This window comes from Conger conger, chromosome 1 (assembly GCF_963514075.1).
Source record: "Conger conger chromosome 1, fConCon1.1, whole genome shotgun sequence".
In the NCBI taxonomy this organism is placed as follows: Eukaryota; Metazoa; Chordata; class Actinopteri; order Anguilliformes; family Congridae; genus Conger; species Conger conger.
Window position 1 is genome coordinate 3940069 of NC_083760.1, and position 22500 is coordinate 3962568.

Below are 22500 nucleotides of genomic sequence, written 5' to 3' on the forward strand. Positions count from 1 at the left end.
GCACCTCTCCTGTCCCTCCCTACCTCCCTGTGAACCTTAATTGTTGTCTTTCTGTGATTAACTTTTTTGTGTATCAGTATTTTTAGTTTGGCTAGTTAAGTAGTGTTTGGCTAGTTAAGGGGTTTGGTCATACTTTTGCTTTGTTTGTTTATTTGTTTGTTAAAAAAATTTTTAAATTCAAATAGGCCCCTAGTCCTTATCTTTGTTGTGCAGGTAGCAGTTGAAATTGTACTTCCCTCTAGGGTCTTTCAGCGAACTTATCCCTGGTTATGGGTATGCACTTTGTTGTATGTCGCTCTGGATAAGAGCATCTGCCAAACACCATTAATGTAATGTAATGTAACTTCCACTGTTATGCGGATTGTACCCAGCGGTACACATCGGCCAAACCTGACACCGTTGTGAAACGACCAACCATGGACGCCTGCCTCAAAGACATGAAACGTTTCTCCTCCAGAAACACTGGTTGTTGGCCCCAAAGTCCATCAGAAACAAAATGTCTGGCGTTGCAAATTATCAAAAAAACCATGGTGTCGCTTTTGATCCTGTATCATTTTACTTTGGCCTCCCTTTTATAAAGCACTTTAAATAATGCAAAGGGTGATTCTCATGGCTAACGCCAATTAGGTTTCAACGAAATATGTGAACACATTTGCCAAGAGATGGCCAAGATGACTTGTATACCACTCAGCAGGTATGGCGATTGTACAGTTTGTGTGAAGGTTGACTTCCTTGATGTTTAATAACTGGATAAGAGCCTGCAGCCTAGGGACTAAGAGGTATGACTGGCACTGGGAAGGTCGGTGGCTCAAGCTCAGTCTAGCCAAGACAAGAATCACACAGCAAGGCCCTTGACCCCCACACTACTCCAGTGCGTTCCCCGCTTAGGCTAATGGTTAAAGGCCTCAGATAAATAACTAATTATTATGAATTATTTATTACAGTCGATCCTCTGGAGGAAATGGGCTGGTACATTTTGCGTTTGGTGAATTCTGTTTGGCATGCGCCCGGTGACGCGCCGCGGCAGGAGAGAAGGCGAGGTGTGATCACACCCTCCGTCCCGCTGGTGTTTAGCGCGTCCGCGGGGACTGAACCCGCCGCCATTTAGCGCTAGCGTCGGCGCAGATACTGCCTGGTGCATTCCGCGACCGAGGACCGTGGTTTTCTTGAGGTGTCTTTTAAAATATGTTCGTTTATGAGTTGTCAGACAGCTGTGGTAATTGTCTGAAAATAAAATGCTAAAATATAATAGGCTAATCCCTTCACAAATGTGAAAAAGTGAAAAGTCTGGAGCACAGGGAATGCAATATGAGCCCTTTGATTTTGCAAAATAAAACTGGCATTTTCATCGGTGACGTGTGCCTGTTTTTATTGGTTATCTTGATTTTGTTATAAAGCGTGATGCTGATGGTGCAAGCGCGTAGCCCGGTGTATTTACTAAACTCACTCGTGAAAGCCTTCAAAGACTGGCAGTTGTTGCCAAAGGAGAGTATACATTCATTAAGGGCCAGTTTCAGATACAGATATTATCCCTAGTATTGGACTAAATTCCATTTTGAATGGGATGCAAAACTGAATTTAGTCAATGACTAAGCTTAATCTGTGTCTGTGAAACCGGCCCCCAGTGTGTGTCTGGATCCAAGTACTGTTTTCAAGAAAAATATCTTCCCACAGCGTTCCACCCTAAAACGGAGCAGTTTAAAAAAAAAACAAAAAAAACCATTGTCTTTTGATACTGAAACTGACACCACGATTTCCTGGTGAAACCTGAGGTGTGCCCAGTTTCAGAACATTACTTCCAGGTGTAGGACCCCCCCCCCCCCCCGGTGACCACTGGAGTTGGCGAGCTGGACGTTTGTACCCTGCGTCATCTTGAGGTTTTGTCAGTCGGCCATTTTAATAATGCCAAAATTATTAAAAGTTTGTTTTACATATGTTTTTCAACATTCGAGATGTCTTCGTTCCCCCCTAATCTCATCGTGCCTCCAGGGGATCGGTCGCGTGGCCTTTGTCCTCGAAATACGCGAGTTTCGTATTGTATTATTTCGTATTGTATTATAATCATCAGTCTTTGGTGACTGACTATTTGGTTTCAGAAGCTCTAAGACTTGGCAGTGTACCGCGAAATATGAGCCGCAGAAGCGGTTATGGGACGGTGAAATAGAACGGCTTTTGGTTTTTGTGTAAATAGAGGCTCAATTTTTGCGATGTCTAGCTAAATGTTCGCTCGTCAACTTTCCAGGGCTCCGAGTAAACCAAACTAACCCCAAACTATTATGAACTACACTGCGAATTCAGTACTGTATGTTTCTCGGATATAATGTGTCTGTTTGTCAGGTGTGGCGTGGTGCCGTTTGCCTCCACATAGGACAAAGCGATCGGGTATATGCTTTTCACCAGGGAACAGAGGACCGCTGTCCATGCATTTGCGTTCTTTTTTCATATGCTGTTTTACATGCATTGCATATGTGGCACGCAATGCATGCAAAACAGCATATGAAAAAAGAACGCAAAATAAAAAAAACTACAGTGTAGTTGTTTTTGCAGTTTGGAACATCTTGGTCCAGATATAATAATTTTTACATTGTTAAGACAAGTCAGAATGACGATGAACTCCTGAACACCTGTTGATTCACTTAACCAATCACAGCCATAATAGCTAATCATAATAATAATAATAATAGTAGTAGTAGTAGTAGTAGTAGTAGTAGTAGTAGTAGTATTCCTGCCTTTCGCCCAATGTATGCTGGGATAGGCTCCAGCCCCCCTGCAACCCTGTTCAGGATAAGATAGATAGATAAATTCAGATAATGGATGGATGGATGGATAATAATAATAATACACATTTGAAAAGAATGTTTCTCAACAAAATGACAACACAATATGGATTTTCTTTCTATTGTTGTATTGTACATTTGTACATTTCTGAATACACTTATAGCCTAATGTGCTGGCTAAAGGTATCTCCAGCTTCTAGATAATAATCCATAATTTAAACACTTTCAATGACCATGAAAACATTAGGCTACGTAGCACAACAATCAGAGTAAACCAAGAAGCCAGGGGCCTATATCACGCTGAAGCAGTTGAATGTGGTTGAATTACAGCTGTACATATTCCGGGTCACGGCTGCTGTCTGTCCTGGCCCCACGGCGATGGAATGACCTCCCTGTGGACGTCAGAGTCTCTGACCTCCTTCAAGCACAGACTGAAAACTGAAGACCTTTCCCTCCCTACCTCACTGTAATAATTCGCCATGTATGCTATGTGTATGTGCTATATGTAATGATCGCACTTGCGTTTCATTATTTTCATAATCATATTTGCCGAAACTGTGGTATTGCCACTTGGTCAGTTGTCTGTTTATTCTACAAGGGCTCCGGTTTTTTATCGATGTGATCACTCTCGCACTTGGAACCGTGCTTCCCTCTTGGGCCTCCAGTGCACTTGTCCCCGGTTATGGTTTGCACTTTGTTGTATGTCGCTCTGGATAAGAGCGTCTGTTCACTGGCGTCTGTATAATGTAAAGTTTCGGAACACCCATTGCCCAGTGTGAAACCCTTAGCATTGCGAACACCACTCAGTGACCACTTTATTAGGCATTTATTAGTCTTATTTTTTTAGACGTATTGGTCTCCTGCTGGAGAACTTCAAGGCTCAACGTGTTGTGTGTTCAGAGATGCACTTCTGCATCCCGCTGTTGTAATGCGTGACTATTTCAGGACGTTGCTACAGTGTACGCAGTCAACTTACCCTGTATAAGTAAATAAAGTTAATCATATATATATATATATATATATTTTAAATGATTGAATGGGGTATTTAATGCCGCACCCAGGTTAAGAATGCACCTGGTAGCAACGTCGCCATGGAGATTCTCATAAGGACGAATGCCGATGGTTGTGCCGTTTAACGGCCCAATTACCGTGGTCCTCTCGGGTCCGGGCGGCGCTCTCCGACGCGATCGCGATCCCAGTGCAGTCGCAGTGCTCCTGGCGCCGTCCTCGTGAGAGGACAGAGTCTTCGTTTGCGTTGGCCTGAAGAGACTCTGCTCCTTGCCCTCAACTCTCACCTGTTGACTGCGCGGTAACCCAATCACGCCAAAAGGCATCCCAGTAACCGCAATTAATGGTCGTCACGGCAACTGCGAGTGGTCTGGGGAGGAAAGCTAATGATGTTTTTACTTCGGCATACTGTTGGCGAACTTAAATGATGCAGATTTCACGTCGTGTGATTATCGTTGATTTATTCACTCTTCGTTTTCTTTTTACTTCTTTTTTACTCATTTTATTTTTAATCTTTTAATTGTTTTCTGTCACGACCACAAGGACGAATAACTTCTCAAGACAATGAAAATGGGGAAGTTGAAAGACGCAAAAGTAAACATTGTTTTGGCACTTTTGGCCTTTGTTTAAGCAGTGAATAATGTCATAATCAAAATTAAATAAAAAAAATAAATAATAATATATACTTGCTACTGTTTCGATCCAGTTGCTGCAGGTGCGTTCAGGTCAGTGATTATCATGACATTAACAGGCTAAACTGTAACACTGAATGAAATGCAGGTAAATGAATTTCCCCATATGGGATCAAAAAATCATTATCAAAAAACCAAACGCAGTGTCTCTACTGCCGTTTTGGGCCTATGAACCGAGATTCCGCATTAATGCCCTCTGGAGTGTCTGCCTCTCCGTCCGTCTCCCCGGGGAAGTCCACAGCACTGAGCTTTACTTTCATCCTTCATGTCCACTCTTGAGCAGTGGCTCTCGATCCCTGTGCGCACACGGATACGCCCCAAAGCTTGAGGTCCAAACGGCTGTGTTCCATTTGAGAATTGAACCTGCAAACCCGGGAGTTCCATGTCTGGTTCCCTGAGCATGCTCCCACCCGGTCCGATGTTACGTCCGGGTACTGTGATCAGGCCCCAAAGCCCAGAGTCAAACTGGTGGTGCCTTGCATGGCAGCCAATCGCTGTTGGTGTGTGAGTGTGTATGTGTGAATGAGAGGCATCAGTTGAACAGCGCTTTGGATAAAGGCGCTATATAAATGCTGAACATTAACCTGCATAATGGGCGGTCTGTAGCATAGTGGTTAAGGTACATGACTGGGATAGGCAAGGTCGGTGGTTCTTATCCCAGTGTAGCCACCATAAGATCCGCACAGCTGTTGGGCCCTTGAGCAAGGCCCTTAACCCTGCATTGCTCCAGGGGAGGACTGTCACCTGCTTCGTCTAATCAACTGTATGTCACTCCGGATAAGAGCATCTGCCAAATGCCAATAATGTAATGTAATGTAATAACCGTTCATTCATTTATTGCAAGGAGAAAAAGTTCAGAGACAGAATGGGAATTGTAAAGAAATCTGAAACCACTGTCTGACTCTCCCTGACCTGATAACTGGGATTCAGGACGTTCAGTTTGGAATCTTGAAAGACCTGCATTTTTATAAAACCTCTGAACTATCAAAATATCAAAATCAACCTGGTGTGTTCCCGGTCATCTCTCCATCATTAATAGATAATTATCCCCACCTCCCCCTGTCCGTTTTAGAGAAGTGATGGTCAATGATTAAGACACAATATTATAAAGAAACCTAGGTCATTGTGTTTGAATACTTCTCCATGCCTTACTGAGCGTGTATTGTGTGTACCCAATACCCCACTTTCTGTTCCTCTTGGTAAAAGGTAAATAGGCTGCATTTATATAGCGCTTTACAATGGATGTTTCTCATTCACCTATTCACACACACATGCAAGGCACCATTGCTCACCAGGAGCAATCGAGGGCTGGACGTCTCGCTCAGGGACACTCTGAAGCTCGAGGTGGGCATGGGATGTGCCTTGGTTGGCTCAACTGCACCAGGCAACCACGTCAATCGAGCACAGAGAAGTATTTAAATCCAAAACAATTATGTGTGTGACCCAGGTTTGATGAGAAAGTTAAAGTGTGGTAATTGAAAGTGTTGGGCTGGTGTTGGGTGGGAATACGCTGAGCGCGTTATTAAAGGGGAAATTCCTGCGGGTTGAGGCGTGGGGTGCATGTCTGAGGCGTTCCCGTAACACACGCGCGGGGGTTCTCTGAACACTGAACACTTTGTCCCCCGCAGTTCCTCGTGACCTCGTCAAAGGGAACACGAAGGAGTGGTGTTCTGTGAAAAAGAGGATTTAATTTCACCCTGTCAGCAACACAACACGTGAACATTTCCACAACTGGATTCACAAAAGTCGGGCCCGACCTATACAAATCACGAGCGGTAAGAACCTGGTTCGTAATAAGTTATTTCCTTGCAGACTTTAAGTCTCTAATAAGTAGTTTGCTTCAGTATGTTTCCTCAAAAAAGAAAAAGGAAGCGTGACCTGAAGGAAAAGCTGAGGGTTTCCCAGACTTTGGGAAAGTGCAGAAACCCGTTTGACTGGGTGAGCTGTGAATGAGGTGGACTCATGCTTCAGCTGGTCTTTAGTGGTGTTGGCGATTGTGTTTCTGTGAAACTGAGCAGATAAACGAGAGGTCAAACATCTCTCAGATCCACACCTACTTCCTGCCCAGGCCCCTGGCCAATCAGGTTATTCAGAACAGAAACGTACATACCTGATATGTTTATACCATATACAACTTTATATACTGGTACTGGAAACACATCCACAGGTGCTTCGCAGAATAAAATGTGGAATACAGACAGACAATATATATTCATGAAATGGCACACAGTCACGTGCTTTTTGATTGCGTCTGACCTGTCCTTTCTGAGTTTCTGAGTTTCACCTCGTTAATCTTCAAGGTTAAAATGAACATTCCTGCCATTTGTGTTTATGGCACTCAGAATTATTGTCGGTTTATTTGTTTTCAATCAATCAATCAATCAATCAATTTGTATTTGTATAGCGCTTTTTACAAAGGGCCTTTGTCACAAACCAGCTTTACAGAGAAACTGATCCCCAAGAGTACACCTAGGGCAACAGTGACAAGGAAAAACTCCCTGGCTAACAGGAAGAAGCCTTGAGCAGAACCTGACTCAGTAGGTAGTAGTATCTGCCGCTGGTTGACACTGGTTTGTAGAAAGAATGGTTTTGCACAGAAAACCAGATTAATACAAGTACATAAATGTCCAATTATTGTTTTGTTTCATTACCTACGGCAAGCATCCCGGTTGCCTTTCCAATGAGGCCTCTCTTGTAAAAGAGAGATTAACTGGATTAAATAAATGAATGCTAGATAATTGAAATGTAAAGCAGTGGATTTGAGTAAACATTGGCTTCTGCCGACTCCCACAGCAGCAGCCATAGATGTACACAGCACATTTTTATATTAGAAATTTTTCTACAGAGTACATTTTTTTTATCCCATAAAGGATCACATAAAAAGTCTGTTATAGTTCAAACATCACTGAATGCTTTTATCTGCATGAATTTGACTACCCGGGCGGTAGAAGTCAGCCAAACATTTGGGGAAGAATATCGGGTTGTGAAGACAAAAACGACAGCCTTCTCGACGGGAAGGTGTGGGGGGAGCTGGGGACGGGGGGGACGGGGGGGGGTGACCGGTAATTAGGAGACCACAAAAGGAGAAAGTTTCCAGTAATTACCTCTGCTGTCCCAGTGATGTCACCAGGAAGAGACAGGCGGGAGGAGGAGGGGTAAAACGTTACGCAGGAGCCGAGCGAGAGGACACATCACTTGCAGACTCTTCCACTTCACCTGCAGCTGCTGCACGAGCCCACCGCCTCGCTCACGGCACGCTCCCCCGCTGTTCTGCACACAGGTAAGGCTCGACGGCAATATGAGGTAGATCCGTGGCTCCGCGGTTTTAAACGTCGTTAAACGTCTCGTAACTGCCGCGGTTTGCGCGTGGCTAAACCCAACTCCAACGGAAAGGTATTGCGTGTTCGTGTTAATAAGGGGTGAATGTCGAATTTTACATAGTTCAGCCACTCCAGAAGTTTGTTCTGTTTTGCTGGTGGCGATTCCTTATACGCACGAGTATATAGCGACACTGCAGGTGTTAGTGTAAATTAGTGTGACTCTTCCCTGAATTACTCGCTTATTTCTTGCTGATGATCCGTTTTCATCTCTGCTTGTAAAATACATTAGCCTATATTATTTTGCAGATACAGTTTTATAAATGACTATGAATTTTTTTTTTTTTGATACCATGGGTTACAAACGTCCCTGATAATTTACTATAGATTTTAAAGCTACAAATGTAATGAGTTGGAATGACGTAATGAGAAATATTTTTCACAAAAAAAAAAGGGTTATAAGCAATAATTTGGAATGACGTATTTGCATTTATGTATTGATTAAATGCTGTTTTTTAAATGTCATCTATTGTGTCATCTATTAGTTTTGTCTTTACGATGAAACTCTGTTCCAGTAGGCTAATTTCAATAAAATAATGTAATTTCCACTGCTGCATGTAAAACAATCAGCTGATAATTATGATCAAACAATGTTGCGCACTTACAAGAAGAATTTGAGTAGGCCTACCGCATAAAATAATATTCAATCTTCAATTTCTTCTTTCTGTATATTATATAACACGTTTGCTCCTGTGTCGTTTCCCAGAGGTGAGATAACCCTGGGCTATCCGAAGGCGGAAATGATTATACGTATGTTTGATGTTTCTCGCTTCAAGCTCCATCTTTGCGGGATTGCGCGAAACTGTGACAACGGTCGCTATGTGCACTCCCCAAAGAGCAATTACACGGCCGGTCGCGCGGAGCGGCCAGGATATCTGCGCCTCGTTGCTAGGGCGGTTTCCGCACAGGACCGAGCATCCCCGGGGAATGATGCAAAACAAACGGAGCGTTTCGCTCGCTCTCCTGGGATTCGCCGCGAACAAACAAGTTTTCAGTTAACAAGCTGGGTGACTGGATGGTATCGGGTTTCCCAGAAACGAAAATGTAAAATTGTTATTTTTAATGCTAGTGTTACTACTCGTTATACTCAATCGTTACTAACCGTTTGTGATTGAAACATTCATTTGAAATCCAACGCGAAGGTTTTTTTAAATTATTATTATTGGCACGGGTTCACGCACTGGGCCTAAAAACTGAAACACTGTGGGGCAGTTTCGCAGACAAACATTAAGACCATTCCGGGACTAAATTCAAGTTTGAATGGAGATTATCCATACAAAACTCAATTTAGTCCAGGGCTACGCTTAATTTGTGTCCAAGAAACCGGCCCAAAAAGCCGCAGGATAGGTTTAAAATCAGAAGCTGGTGCTAAACAACTTTAGACAGAACGGCAAGCATTAGTGTTCCCTCAGCGTCTGAGTATCCCAGTCTACTTTCAAAAGCCTGGTAAAAACCGTAAGGGTAGCTGTAGCGTAACTATCAGTTGTAGCGTGTCATATTCACGCTCACGACTGCTGTCTGTCCTGGTCCCACGGTGGTGGAATGACCTCCCGGTGGATGTCAGAACGGCAGAGTCTCTGACCTCCTTCAAGCGCAGACTGAAGACTCATCTCTTCAGGCTACACCTTTCCCTCCCTAACTCACCACCATGATTAGCCTTAGACTGTAATGGCACGTATGTATAGATTGTATGGATATTGTTACTTGTATAGATATTGTTGTTTTTTTATTGGCTGTTGTATTGTTGTATTCAGGGTATTCTAGCTGCCAACTGGGGTATGCTAGTTTGAAAGTTGATTGTACTCTTCGAGGGTTCTGATTATCTGTATGTTTACACTAGGACTCGGAACTGTACTGTCCTCTCAGGTCCTCTTAGCACTCATACTTGCTAAATGCCATGTAATGTAATGTAATGTAATGTAATATCAGTTTCATCCGAACAGTGCCGGGATTGTTTAACCGTCCGAACTACACCGGCGCAGAGGGTTGTAAAGATCAAAAGATTGGACTCAGGTCGAAAAAGCTGAAAGGAAGCTACTGTTACGCTGCGTAAACTGAGTGTTTAACTCGAGTCAACAGTCGGTTCAGTGTTCTCCGGGGATACGGCGAAGTGTCGAGGGTGGAAATAAAACGCATAAGGCGCTCTCCATGGTTCTGATAAATACTGGTCTAACGGAGGAAGTGCAAAAAAAATAAATAAAATACGCAGTGTATGAATTAGCTGCTTTAGTTCACCGTACAATAAATTAAATCAACAACAATAACATAATGCAATGGTACATTCAGTTGTGTGATTATGCAATAGTCTTACCCTCCAGGGAACGTTGCTTGTTGCATTTTAAACTGAAAACAGGTACTCCGTTTTAGCTCATCGCTCAAGGCTTGCAGTGCCACGTAGCTGTTTCTCGCCACGGGCTTCGGAGCTGAAACGGCCGTCGGGACAGACGGTGTTTGGAGTTTACAACTTTAAACATCGTTTATGTGGTTATGATTTGTAAATTACAAAGGGACTGTCGCGGTAGACGGCGGGTAATGGCGAATGGATGACGTGGATTATATACACGTTGGAGTTTTGAGACAGATTTTGTATAAGCGCAATGCAGCGGCGCAGTGGTATTACAGCGGGGGGAATTCAGCAGGGTCTCAAAAGGCCTTGACAAAAAAGTTTGCTTTGGCCTACAGTTTTCACGGGGCCCACAGCGATTGGATATGCACAGAGCCCAGAATTTTGTGCTACACACTTGGAACCATATTCACATTTAATGTGCGGTTTTGGGCATACGTTTTACATTTTATTTCTTGTTTTTAATTCATGTTTGATTTTCAAGCTGTAAATCGTAATGGCTAGCTGGGTAGCGCTATAGAAGAACATGTAGAGGATTATGTACTGAGGCGAACGGGCCATTCAGACTAGCTTGGCTCTTACTTTGGGTAACCAGCACTTCATAAATTCTGGACTGGAGCACCCCAGCAAGGCTCTCCATCTCTGTCACATAACGTGGCCAGCTCTCCCATACACTACTGACTTTGTGTGCAAACACGCCTCCCAATATCCACAGGGAATCTGCTTTCTCCTGTACCTCATTCCACTTTCAGAACTCAGTATGACAGATGTGTTGTTTTTCATTTTGTTAATCCCTTTTTTGGATTGTAAACCCTTAATAAAACCTTTCTCTATGAATTAAGCGAACACACACACACACACACACACACACACACACACGGACATACACACATTTTTTTAAAATGTGTGAATGTTTTGCAGGTTACACTGAGAGCTGTTCCACCCTGTTGGAGAAGATGGCTTCAGGGCAGTATTTTAAAGGTATGGTCACTCACCTCTCATTTATCTATGACAACAATGTCCTCATGACCAGTAGCCTACATATGGATAAGGAGAAAAGAAAACCAGGGCCAGATGTGCTTATCTGGGCTCTATGTGTATGAGGAGAAAGCCATAGTACTATTGTCCTTCAAGCCACTGGAACAGGGATCTGAAAGTCCAGTCCAGTCCAGTTTTGTGGTGTCCTTTGAATCAGAAGTCAATGTCTCCTTAGCCAATTTGTGAAAAAATGAATTTCTGAAACACACAGAAAAATCAGCCCACATCACAAAACAACCGGTGTCAGGTACTACTAGAGAACTATATTCTACTCTAAGAGAGTGCTGTTACAAACTGCCTCTTGTTTTTAACGGGAAGCGGAGGCCACACGCAAAACCAATGATCTACAATAAAGTGTTTATTAAACCAAGTCAAGACAGCAAAAGTGTAGTTCATGTGCACCATATCAGGAGAGTGACGCTGGGGGTGAATAAGTATTAAGTGTGGTGTTGGGATGTTGTGAGGGTCAAAAAACAAAACTGCAAAAAACAGACTGCTTCAGTAACGAGTCGGCAGGGCAAAAGCGAAACACCGGGACAGGAAAGGGGCCGTTTTAAAACCCCAAACAGCCGCACCAAAAGGTGCAGCCGGCCCTCTCTACTGAGACCCGCTCAACTGGGACCGGCAGCCTCCACAGAGAGAGAAGACACAGAGCAAAACAGTCAGCCACCCAGCCAACACAAAACGTTCTCACAACATTACTGGAAGGTATCGTCAACGTTACGACATCGCCCCGTTGCGGTGGCAAGATTGCGAGAACGTTTCAGACGAGTGTTCTATCACAGAACGTTTAATCCCGTTCGTCCGCAAATAAACAGGTTTGCGGTACTCTTGTAAATGTAGTTTGCGAAACAATTACATGAAGCAAAGATGCTTTAAAAAATAACAATAATATGGAAACATTTCATAGCAAACATTTGATATCTAGATTTAATGTCAAAAGCAGTAAATAGTAAAAACTAAGGAGTAGTGCAGTTATCCAGCTAACTCAGTAATCCTGTTTTGTGGGTTTTACTCAGTGCAGTTATCCAGCTAACTCAGTAATCCTGCTTTGTGGGTTTTACTCAGTGCATTTATCCAGTTTACTCAGTAATCCTGCTTTGTGGGTTTTACTCAGTGCAGTTATCCGGCTAACTCAGTAATCCTGCTTTGTGGGTTTTACTCAGTGCAGTTATCCAGCTAACTCAGTAATCCTGCTCTGTGGGTTTTACTCAGTGCGGTTATCCAGCTAATTCAGTAATCCTGCTTTGTGGGTTTTACTCAGTGCAGTTATCCAGCTAATTTAGTAATCCTGCTTTGTGGGTTTTACTCAGTGCAGTTATCCAGCTAACTCAGTAATCCTGCTTTGTGGGTTTTACTCAGTGCAGTTATCCAGCTAACTCAGTAATTCTGCTTTGTGGGTTTTACTCAGCACAGTTATCCAGCTAACTCAGTCATCCTGCTTTGTGGGTTTTACTCAGTGCAGTTATCCAGCTAACTCAGTAATCCTGCTTTGTGGGTTTTTACTCAGTGCAGTTATCCAGCTAATTTAGTAATCCTGCTTTGTGGAACAGGCCCCAGGTAATCCCAGCAACCTTGATCAAATCTGAAAAGTGGTCTATTATTGAATATGTTATTTTATTTAATGACATACAAAAAAAATGTAACAGTTGATTTTGTGAAAAATTATGTTTGGACAGCTCAAATTTGCTCTTTTCTACTGACACACTAATGCAGAAAACAAATAAACATTTAAGACCAAATTTTTAAAAAAAATCAAGGGTGCCCAAGACTTTTTGCACAGCGCTGCATGTGTTCGCAGACGTACTCTTCTTCTCCTGTTTTGTCGACAGGATTCGTGCTGCTGGTGATTCTGATGGGAAATCCGGAGCTTGCGTCACCGCAGACAAGCCCGACCGGGTTCAGCGAGTCGCCGATGGCCTCGGCGACCCCCCCGATGACCACGGCCTCTGGAAGCATGGTGAGTGATTGGGTCACACTCTGCCCCCAGCCCCCGTTGCACCTCGCCCCCAAATTTCAATAGAGACTGCTGTACAAATAGAACAACTACATGACTACAAATGACTAATGATGAACATCTGTTTGGTGTGGAAAGCAGCCATTTTGGGTTAGTGTGCAGGCACATACACTCACTGAGTACTTTACGAGGTAACATTTTTACTTGATTACACCTACTTATTAATGCGATCATCTAATCGGCCAATTGATTTTTTTTGACATTGAGAAACGGTATCAGGGCTTGTTAGAATATGCCTGTGGTGAGGTGAGGGCATGGGGGAGCCTGCTGTTTTATTTCCCTGCATTGCAAATAAGAGGCTGATGAGAATCTAAACTGCTGTTCTCGCTAGCAGAGAGTCTGGGATCGGCGTTTTGCGGTTTTATTCTGTCACAGATTTTTGTATGCTATAAATATGCACGCAGCAATAATTTGAGATGTCGACGACTCAACCACAAGGTGGCAGAGTGGATGGGCTTAGCTCTAGCTTTGCTGTCCGGGTTAGACTGAATCTGGCAGGCCTAATCTACGCACATATGGTGACTTCAAGCTACTGGAAAGCAAAAAGTATCCACCATTAGTATGTGTGAGAATATATATCGTTGTGTGTGCGTGTGTGCACGTGTGCGCGTGTGTGTGTGTGTGTGTGTGTCTGTGCGTGTGCGCGTGTGCGCGTGTGTGTGTGTGTGTCTGTGTGCCCTATTAATCCTCTGAATTACACAACACAGGCAGCCCCCCCTTCCAGATTGCATCTCTGTGCCTGTCAGATTTCAGTCCTGAGCTCGGTGTGTGTGTGTGTGTGTGTGTGTGTGTGTGTCCCACAGATCTCCTGTCGCCAGTTCAACTGTAACGGGTCAGACTGTTACACCATGTTCATGAATCAAACGGCCATGGCCTGCGGTGGCAATTCCTCCTACTGCTCAGTAAGCTGTGATTGCGTCTCATCCACATCTACATTCACATATCAGTGTATATCTGCAGTCCTAGCCCATAATAATGTGGGCAGGAAAATAAATACACAAATTCATGCACATGTTGGAACTTGTTTTTAATTTTTTTATTCCATTTGAATATTTTCATCAGGAAGGTGTCTGCAAAGGTTTCAAAAATATGAATGTTAATATGACTTTGCCTCTCCCCCCTCAGCTGCAGCGCTTGGTGTCCATGTCCTACTCGGTGGGCTGCAGTGATGACTGTCCCAGCATGGCCTGTGCCAACGCCACCCACACCGGCTGCTCTGTGGCCTGCTGCAACACCACCGACTGCCTGAACGGCACTCTGTTCTCCATGGTCCCCACCACAGGTAGTGTTAGCATTAGCCTCACACTGCTCTCTATGGTCCCCACTACAGGCACTGTGTTAGCGCCACACTGCTCTCTATGGTCCCCACTACAGGCAGTGTGTTAGCGTCACACTGTTCTCCATGGTCCCCACCACAGGTAGTGTTAGCATTAGCGCCACACTGCTCTCTATGGTCCCCACTACAGGTAGTGTTAGCATTAGCACCACACTGCTCTCTATGGCCCCCACTACAGGTGGTGTTAGCATTAGCCCCACACTGCTCTCTATGGTCCCCACCACAGGCAGTGCTAGCATTAGCACCACACTGCTCTCTATGGTCCCCACTACAGGTGGTGTTAGCATTAGCCCCACACTGCTCTCTATGGTCCCCACTACAGGCAGCGTGTTAGCGCCACACTGCTCTCTATGGTGCCCACCACAGGTAGTGTTAGCATTAGCGCCACACTGCTCTCTATGGTCCCCACTACAGGCAGTGTGTTAGCGTCACACTGCTCTCTATGGTCCCCACCACAGGTAGTGTTAGCATTAGCGTCACACTGCTCTCCATGGTCCCCACCACAGGTAGTGTTAGCATTAGCGCCACACTGCTCTCTATGGTCCCCACTACAGGTAGTGTTAGCATTAGCGCCACACTACTCTCTATGGTGCCCACTACAGGTAGCGTTAGCGTTAGCGCCACACTGCTCTCCACTAATTTGTACACAAAAGCATGCAGACCTGGCCGCTTTAACTGAATGGTGTTGCTGCGATGGTCACCTCATCCTGAACCTTTAATGTTTCAGTTGCTCCGACCACAACGCCCAAAACTACACCGAAGCCTACGACACCGGGAAACAACGTAAGCCAGCTTTTGGGTTTGGAGTAGTGTGGGGAGGGGAGGGTAACCTCCATTTTGTGGGTTTTTTTATTGTGGAACCATCTGAACGGGGGCGAGGGGGTGTTCAGTCATTTCCAGTCTGGGGTTGGGTTCGACGCCCTTTTGTTGTACTGTAAAGGGGGGGGGGGGTTTATGTATGTTTTTTTGGATATCCCAGCATGCACCTTGTCACCTGTCCAGGGAAAGAAGTGCCACAAGCTCTCATGCACGGGGGAGAAGTGCTACACGAAGGCCGACCAGAAGACCAAAATCATGCTGTGTCCCGTCGGCCAGGACTACTGCTGGGTATGGCCACCAGGGGGCACTGTTTTTTTAAATTTAATGAAATAACTTCACGTATTATCCTGTGTATATCCCAAAAGTATAGTAAGAGCTAAGTGTACATCCAAAGTATTTTGCACAGGTGCTAGGTAAAAAAAAAATAAGAAAGCAAAGTCAGGAAATAATGGTGATATATTTATTACAGTGAGCAAAACAAACAGTGTTTTGGTACAGAAGTAACTGTAACATTGTCTGTCTTGCCCATAAATGTATCACCAGGGAACAGTAATAGCAGTGTGCAGGTATTATTTCTTTACTTCGTATCAAATTCCCTGAATTTCGACTGTCCAGTTGTTTCCCCATCCAAGTTCATGGTGAAGCCCCCACTGAAGAGGACACGTCTCTCCTTCCCAAACCCTCAGCCCTCCTTCCCAAACCCTCAGTCCTCCTTCCCAAACCCTCAGCCCTCCTTCCCAAACTCTGGGCCCTCCTTCCCAAACCCTCAGCCCTCCTTCCCAAACCCTCAGCCCTCCTTCCCAAACCCTCAGCTCTCCTTCCCAAACCCTCAGCTCTCCTTCCCAAACTCTGGGCCCTCCTTCCCAAACTCTGAGCTCTCCTTCCCAAATCCTCAGCCCTCCTTCCCAAACCCTCAGCCCTCCTTCCCAAACCCTCAGCTCTCCTTCCCAAACTCTGGGCCCTCCTTCCCAAACTCTGAGCTCTCCTTCCCAAATCCTCAGCCCTCCTTCCCAAACCCTCAGCCCTCCTTCCCAAACTCTGGGCCCTCCTTCCCAAACCCTCAGCCCTCCTTCCCAAACCCGTGGCTCAGGCACAGCCTGAAGGCTCATTAAATAGGCAGAAGAAAGTTGTGACTTCACCTCAGTGATAAGAACAAGAGGGGATAAAAACTGTTTACTACAGGGATCGTCAACTCACGGGCCTCGAGGGCCGAGAACAGCTGGTTTTCCACCCTCCCTTTACCTGGGTGTCAGGTGTGAAAACAGTCCAATCAGTAGTACTAATTGTTCAGTTAATACCTGGGAGAAAGGAAAAGCATCACTGGACTGTGAACTGGACTTTACGGCACATGAATTGGCATTAACCAATGTAGTTGTTAATTGATGTACAAATACATTAAGCAGAAATTACCTTTTCCTTAGTTAAGGTATATGTTATCTACTAATTGGCCTTTATTGTAAAGTGTGTGAGAGAGTGAGTGTGTGAGTGTGTGAGTGTGTGAGTGAGTGAGTGTGTGAGTGAGTGAGTGAGTGTGTGAGTGAGTGAGTTAGCGAGTTAGTGAGTGAGTGAGTGTGTGAGTGAGTGAGTGAGTGAGTTAGTGAGTGAGTGAGTGAGTGAATGAGTGAATGAGTGAATGAGTAAGTGTGTGAGTGAGTGAGTGAGTGAGTGAGTGAATGAGTGAGTGAGTTAGTGAGTGAGTGAATTTGCGAGTGAGTGAGTGAATGAGTGAGTGTGTGAGTGAGTGAATGAGTGAGTGAGTTAGTGAGTGAGTGAGTTAGTGAGTGAGTGTGCAAGTGAGTGAGTGAGTTAGTGAGTGAGTTAGTGAGTGAGTGAGTGAGTGAGTGATTTAGTGAGTGAGTGAGTGAGTGAGTGAGTGAGTGGGTGAGTGAGTTAGTGAGTTAGTGAGTGAGTGAGTGAGTGAGTGAGTTAGTGAGTGAGTGAGTGATTTAGTGAGTGAGTGAGTGAGTGAGTGAGTTAGTGAGTGAGTGGGTGAGTGAGTTAGTGAGTTAGTGAGTGAGTGAGTGAGTGAGTTAGTGAGTGAGTGAGTGAGTGAGCGAGTGAGTGAGTGAGTGAGTTAGTGAGTGAGTGAGTGAGTGAGTGAGTGAGTGAGTGAGTTAGTGAGTGAGTGAGTGAGTGAGTGAGTGAGTGAGTGAGTTAGTGAGTTAGTGAACACGGCCCTGTTTCCACAGCTGAAGAAGACGGTCAGCGGCTCGGTGATGACCTGGGTGGCGAGCTGCAGCAAAGACTGCAGAGAGGAGGAAGCCTGCACCTCCACGGCGGTGGACTGCACCCAGGAGTGCTGCAACGCCACCAAGGCCTCCTCCTGCCTGAAGCTAGACGGGACCCTCAACACCCCCAACTCCCTGGCCCCCCACCTGGCCCCCGTGCCCGTCCTCTCCCTGCTGGCCGCCGCCCTGCTCGCCTGGCTGGCTGGCTCACAGATCCACGCTCAGTAACCACGGCAACTAGTGCCCCGAAACACGGCTGGTTAGGTCAGAGTAGCACAACCGTTCCCGTGTTCCTCCAGAGAGGAACGCTCACTTATTTTATTCCCTTACTGCGAGTGTGTGTGTGTGTGTGTGTGTGTGTGCGTACTGCATGCGTGTATGAGTGTGTGTATGCATGTGTCATGTGTGTGTGTGCATGTGAGTGTGCGTGTGAGTACTGCATGTGTGTATGAGTGCGTGTATGCATGTGTAATGTGTGTGTATGTGAGTGAGTGTGTGTGTGTGTGTGTGTGTGTGTGTGAGAGTGAGTGTTTATATATAAAAAGAAATGTTTAAGCTTCACATATTCTGTTACTTGCACATCTAAGTGATACTGGCCTGTGACATCACAGAAGATCAGCTGTGATCTGTGACATCACAGAAGATCAGCTGTGATCTGTGAAATTTCAGAAGATCAGCTGTGGTTTTGTCTCTTGGTGGCAGAATTATCCAACCCAGGGATGCCCAGTTAAAAGATCCAACATGTAACCCCACCACTATAGAAAACCCATGGAATCATCCACCCAGAGCCCTGATCTGCCTCTGAATTTCCCTGTTGTCTTTCAGCAGATATATCATTATCAATTCACTTTGACATTTTTATTTTAAAAAACAAAACAAAAACAATGTTACTCACCTGTAATGATGTCACAAGTATTGACGGAATATATCCTTGGTGATGTACTTGTAGCAGGTAGAAAAGAAATCAAGAAACCCCAAACTTCCTTCTTCATTTGTTGTTCCATGTATCCAAATGCACTTTAATACCATAAAATAATAATTAAAATTCAGACCAGCTTGTTTTGAGTTGTTATGTAATAACTTGAAACGAGTGTTTTACGTAGAATTACTAGTTGGGTAGTCAATCAAGTGAATTAAAAGCAGAAGAGACACTTTGCTTGAACTATATGTCAGAAAGCTTTCATAACATCTTCATTAGCATGACATAGCATCATATGCAGCTATGTCATAACACTGTCAAAATTTATGCACTGATTTTTTTACCAAAAAAGCATATAGTTTCAAAATAACAGTTTCAAAATTATTGCTGTGCATGTTATGACATTGTTATGACACCTGTCACAAGCTCAGGACTGGTTATAACAGCTACTATGTCATGCTTATGACAGTATCATATGTGAATGGCATACAGTTGAAGTAGGACAACATACTAATCTTTCCCGACCCACTTCAGATTCTAAAGTTCCTTTGAGCAATGTCTGTTTTTCACATAAATGCACAGTTCTCGTAAAACCTGCATCTAAATAACACTCAAATCATGTTCCCAATTGTGAACAATAGAGATGTTTTTTTTACATTTAATAATGAAGATATAGTCCAGGTCATGTCATACAATTAAAAAGTCATATTTGCACTGCTATTTAACTTATGTTTGTAACTCTGAATACATTCCGTTATACATATTATCCTATCGTAAAATGTTGAATAATGCTTGGTGTAATATTGAAAGAAGTATATCTTTTTTTTTTTTGGCTAAAATGTATATATGTATAAAATGTAATGACTGCTTTTGAAATCCTATCAAATAAAATGTCCCAAACATACCGTGTGGTGCTTAGTTACTTCACTGTAAACACTGGCTGAGATGTTGGCTAATTAAGAACGAGAAGAACACGCCACAGGAATCCCTGCAGGTGCCTCTCTGCTGAAACGTCTAAGCTAAGACCACCTGGGATTCTAAACTGGTTTAAACTGGATTAAACAGTGTTTTTGACACTTCTAGCTGGTTTATAGCTGGTCTGTGGCTGGGGAAAACTGGTCTCCAGTCAGTTAAGCTGGAAGAATAAGCTGATGTTGAAAAGGCTGGTCATCTGGTTGGCCAGACGGTATAATGACTGTACTTGTCATTTCAAACGGTTAATTTCACATGCAGCCCTGAGTGCAGTCAGTATGTTTGTTTATACTTTATTCATGAATACCGTTTATGATTAGGAGTTCACAACACGGTTATAATCTCCTTTATAAGACCAGGAACAACAGTTCATTAATTAGGCCTATACTGGACAGCATTCATTCCCGCTTTCAACTCTGATTACACACTGCATCAGATGTCCAGTTATACTCGGCACACCCTACACACCTTTTCACGGTTTAACCACCATGCTGAATATTAGCGGGAAGGGATGGCATTTGGAGTAGTTTTCTCATGACTCTGTTTGCAGCGAATGAACTTGGTGAGCATTCCTACTGGGGATTTTAGCACACAACAAGCAACCAAGTAAGTAGTTTAGCCTGAAAATTAACCCTACAGAGGTTGCCCATGACGTCAGCTCAAAGCTCTTTTGTCCATAAATTAATGCACAAAGCATTCGTTTGTATATGTTAATATTGTGGTTCAAGTTCAATACTCTGTCTAGGTGATAGTTGGCAAACATTTGCCAAGTTGCATATACGGAGGGTCAAAGAATGGAGGTTTATAACTGGTGTGAATGATTAACGGAACCTTTACACAACCTAAATATTTACACAGTACAGTAGTTTGAGGTATGTTCATAGGTATGTTCATAAAGGATGTAGCGCATTTTCCCCTTTTGGTAAATTATTCAAATTCAGTTAGTGATTAACAGAGCCACAAATTGCCTATTATATGGTATGCTGTATATACATGAAATACAATGACAGCAGTTATTAAAGCCTACTGGCCAGCACTGGAAGGAAATCGAATGAAAGTTCAACGTGGTTCCTTCATTTTGCGGTACCCTACGCTAAAATGCTTTAAAAAAATTGCTATTCCAAGGTTACAGCAGCCAATACTTTTTTATAGCTAGTTACAGTGTGGACATGTTATCATCGTGGCATTCCAGTAGTTGGTCTGAACCTCCGAACGCCCTCCGTCACAGAATTCAAAGGTTGCCAAACCCGTCCGATGAGGTTTCCTAATGCTGCGGCTAATGTGCGTGACGTCACATCCAACTTCGGAAATCTATGCGTGGCAGAGACGGCGAGCAGCGAGCGAGCGAGCGAGCGAAAACAGACACAGCTGGATGAAGAGAGGGAATAATGACGCAATTACCGAGCCAGGATCTCTACTTTTGCGAAAAACTCATTCAAGGCATTTCGTGCGGCCGAAGAATTTTATAGAGTGTTGTCGCGACCGTTTAAGGTGGACGTCCGCTGTGTTTGCAACACTGACGGAATTTTTTGGGGGGATTGAACATCCGGAGAAATAACTCCCTAGCTGGGGTTTCGCTGCAATGGATCAGTCTATAGCGATTCAAGAGACTCTGACAGAAGATGAAAACTGCATCATAGTATCCTGCTTTGGTAATGTGCTGAGTATTGAGCTAGCCTACACGAAGCTTAATGTCATAGGCTTATTTATTAATTGTGTAAAGTATGTCATAAGTTTGAGGCAGCTTGTATAACGTCTGGTGACACTCAAAATCCTGGTTTGTGGTGTAGTTTTGTCCGTGAAATTTTGAGGAAGATAGATTTTTGGACATTTGCCCAAGGCGAGGCCTTTGGAGCGAGTATGTCTGTAAGAATTTACTTTGCCGCCTACAAATTTGCTCAGTTTCAAATGTCGATTTCTTCTTAATAAAGTTTTCGCGCATTTTCAAAGGCTCTTTTATTATAGCGCATATAATCTGAACTTGAACTGTAAACCAGAGAGAGCGCTCGTAACTTTGTAGACAAGCGAAAGCTGGTTTGCGCATGCCCAGTAGCCAACATTGTTTGCGAGTCATGAAGCTTTTTTCTAATGCCACACATTTTACACAAGGTGGCGATGTTGTATAAAAATAGACTTGGCATTTAAGTCTGTTAATCAGCTGTTGCAGCAAATTGATTTTGCTCGGCAGTAAAATGTTTCAAATAATACACATTTAATGACACATAATTGCGTAGTTCATTGCATGTTGCTAAACGCGGAAAGGCGGTATTGATCCTGGAAATATCTTAACCCGAAACCCTGGTAACCTATTTTTGCCATGCCATAAATAAAGTCCGGTTTAGAATTACATTTTCCTTGAGTGTGTAAAACATGCTGTCCCATGTTTTCTCTCGGTGGACGGCGTCATTGAAAGCAGACTACTCGGGTTGGTGGAGCGTAAGCATGAACACGCGTGAGTTTGTTCAAGTTTTTGCTTCCATCTCATCTTCTGAATCTGTAGCCTTCATAAGCATCTCACAAATAACGTCTCATCGTCTCCCTGGCAACACGTTTTAATGCGCCAATCTGTCTCCCCCAAGGTTGTTTTTGTTTACACACAGAAGAATGGCCATCACGGGCGATGATGTCACGCTTGATTTGATAGTGGCAATCTCTCATGACTTCGCTATCGTAGAAGGTGAGCGCGGGGGACACCTACCTACCTACCTGTTACACCTCAGTGCACTTTGAGTATTACGCCCTTGCTAATGTCCTTGCCCTTCGCATGTCTGTCATCCGCTGCAATTTTATATCAATAAACTTAACGGCCATGCATCATTTAAACGAATAACAAGCGTGGATGGGCTGGGTTGTCTACGTTTAGTGCGAGTGTGAATAATTATAGGCAAACACTAGAGTTCCCCTTTTTGTCAAAACATTACTTTGTATCGCACTTCAGCCATTCGTGGTATGTGAATGATAGCGTGGATTCTA

At 44.0% G+C, this 22500-nt stretch overlaps 2 protein-coding genes across 3 annotated transcripts in view; both read left to right on the forward strand.

Moving 5' to 3' along the window:
• Positions 1-7710: 7710 nt before the first annotated feature.
• On the forward strand, positions 7711-19457 carry LOC133107318 (uncharacterized). Its single transcript, XM_061216312.1, has 8 exons — positions 7711-7757; positions 11120-11179; positions 13069-13196; positions 14057-14155; positions 14379-14535; positions 15317-15372; positions 15592-15696; positions 17598-19457. The coding sequence occupies exons 2-8, from the start codon at positions 11155-11157 to the stop codon at positions 17862-17864; spliced, it is 837 nt and encodes a 278-aa protein (XP_061072296.1). The 5' UTR covers positions 7711-7757; positions 11120-11154; the 3' UTR covers positions 17865-19457.
• A 1382-nt stretch (positions 19458-20839) lies between these two features.
• Positions 20840-22500, forward strand: part of inpp5b (inositol polyphosphate-5-phosphatase B) — a 44564-nt gene continuing 42903 nt past the window's right edge. For both annotated transcript variants that reach the window (XM_061216147.1, XM_061216155.1), the window contains exons 1-3: positions 20840-21166; positions 21900-21979; positions 22107-22204. In XM_061216147.1, the coding sequence (XP_061072131.1) occupies positions 21110-21166; positions 21900-21979; positions 22107-22204 (235 nt within the window). In that variant the 5' untranslated portion in view covers positions 20840-21109. The remainder of the gene's footprint in view (positions 21167-21899; positions 21980-22106; positions 22205-22500) is intronic.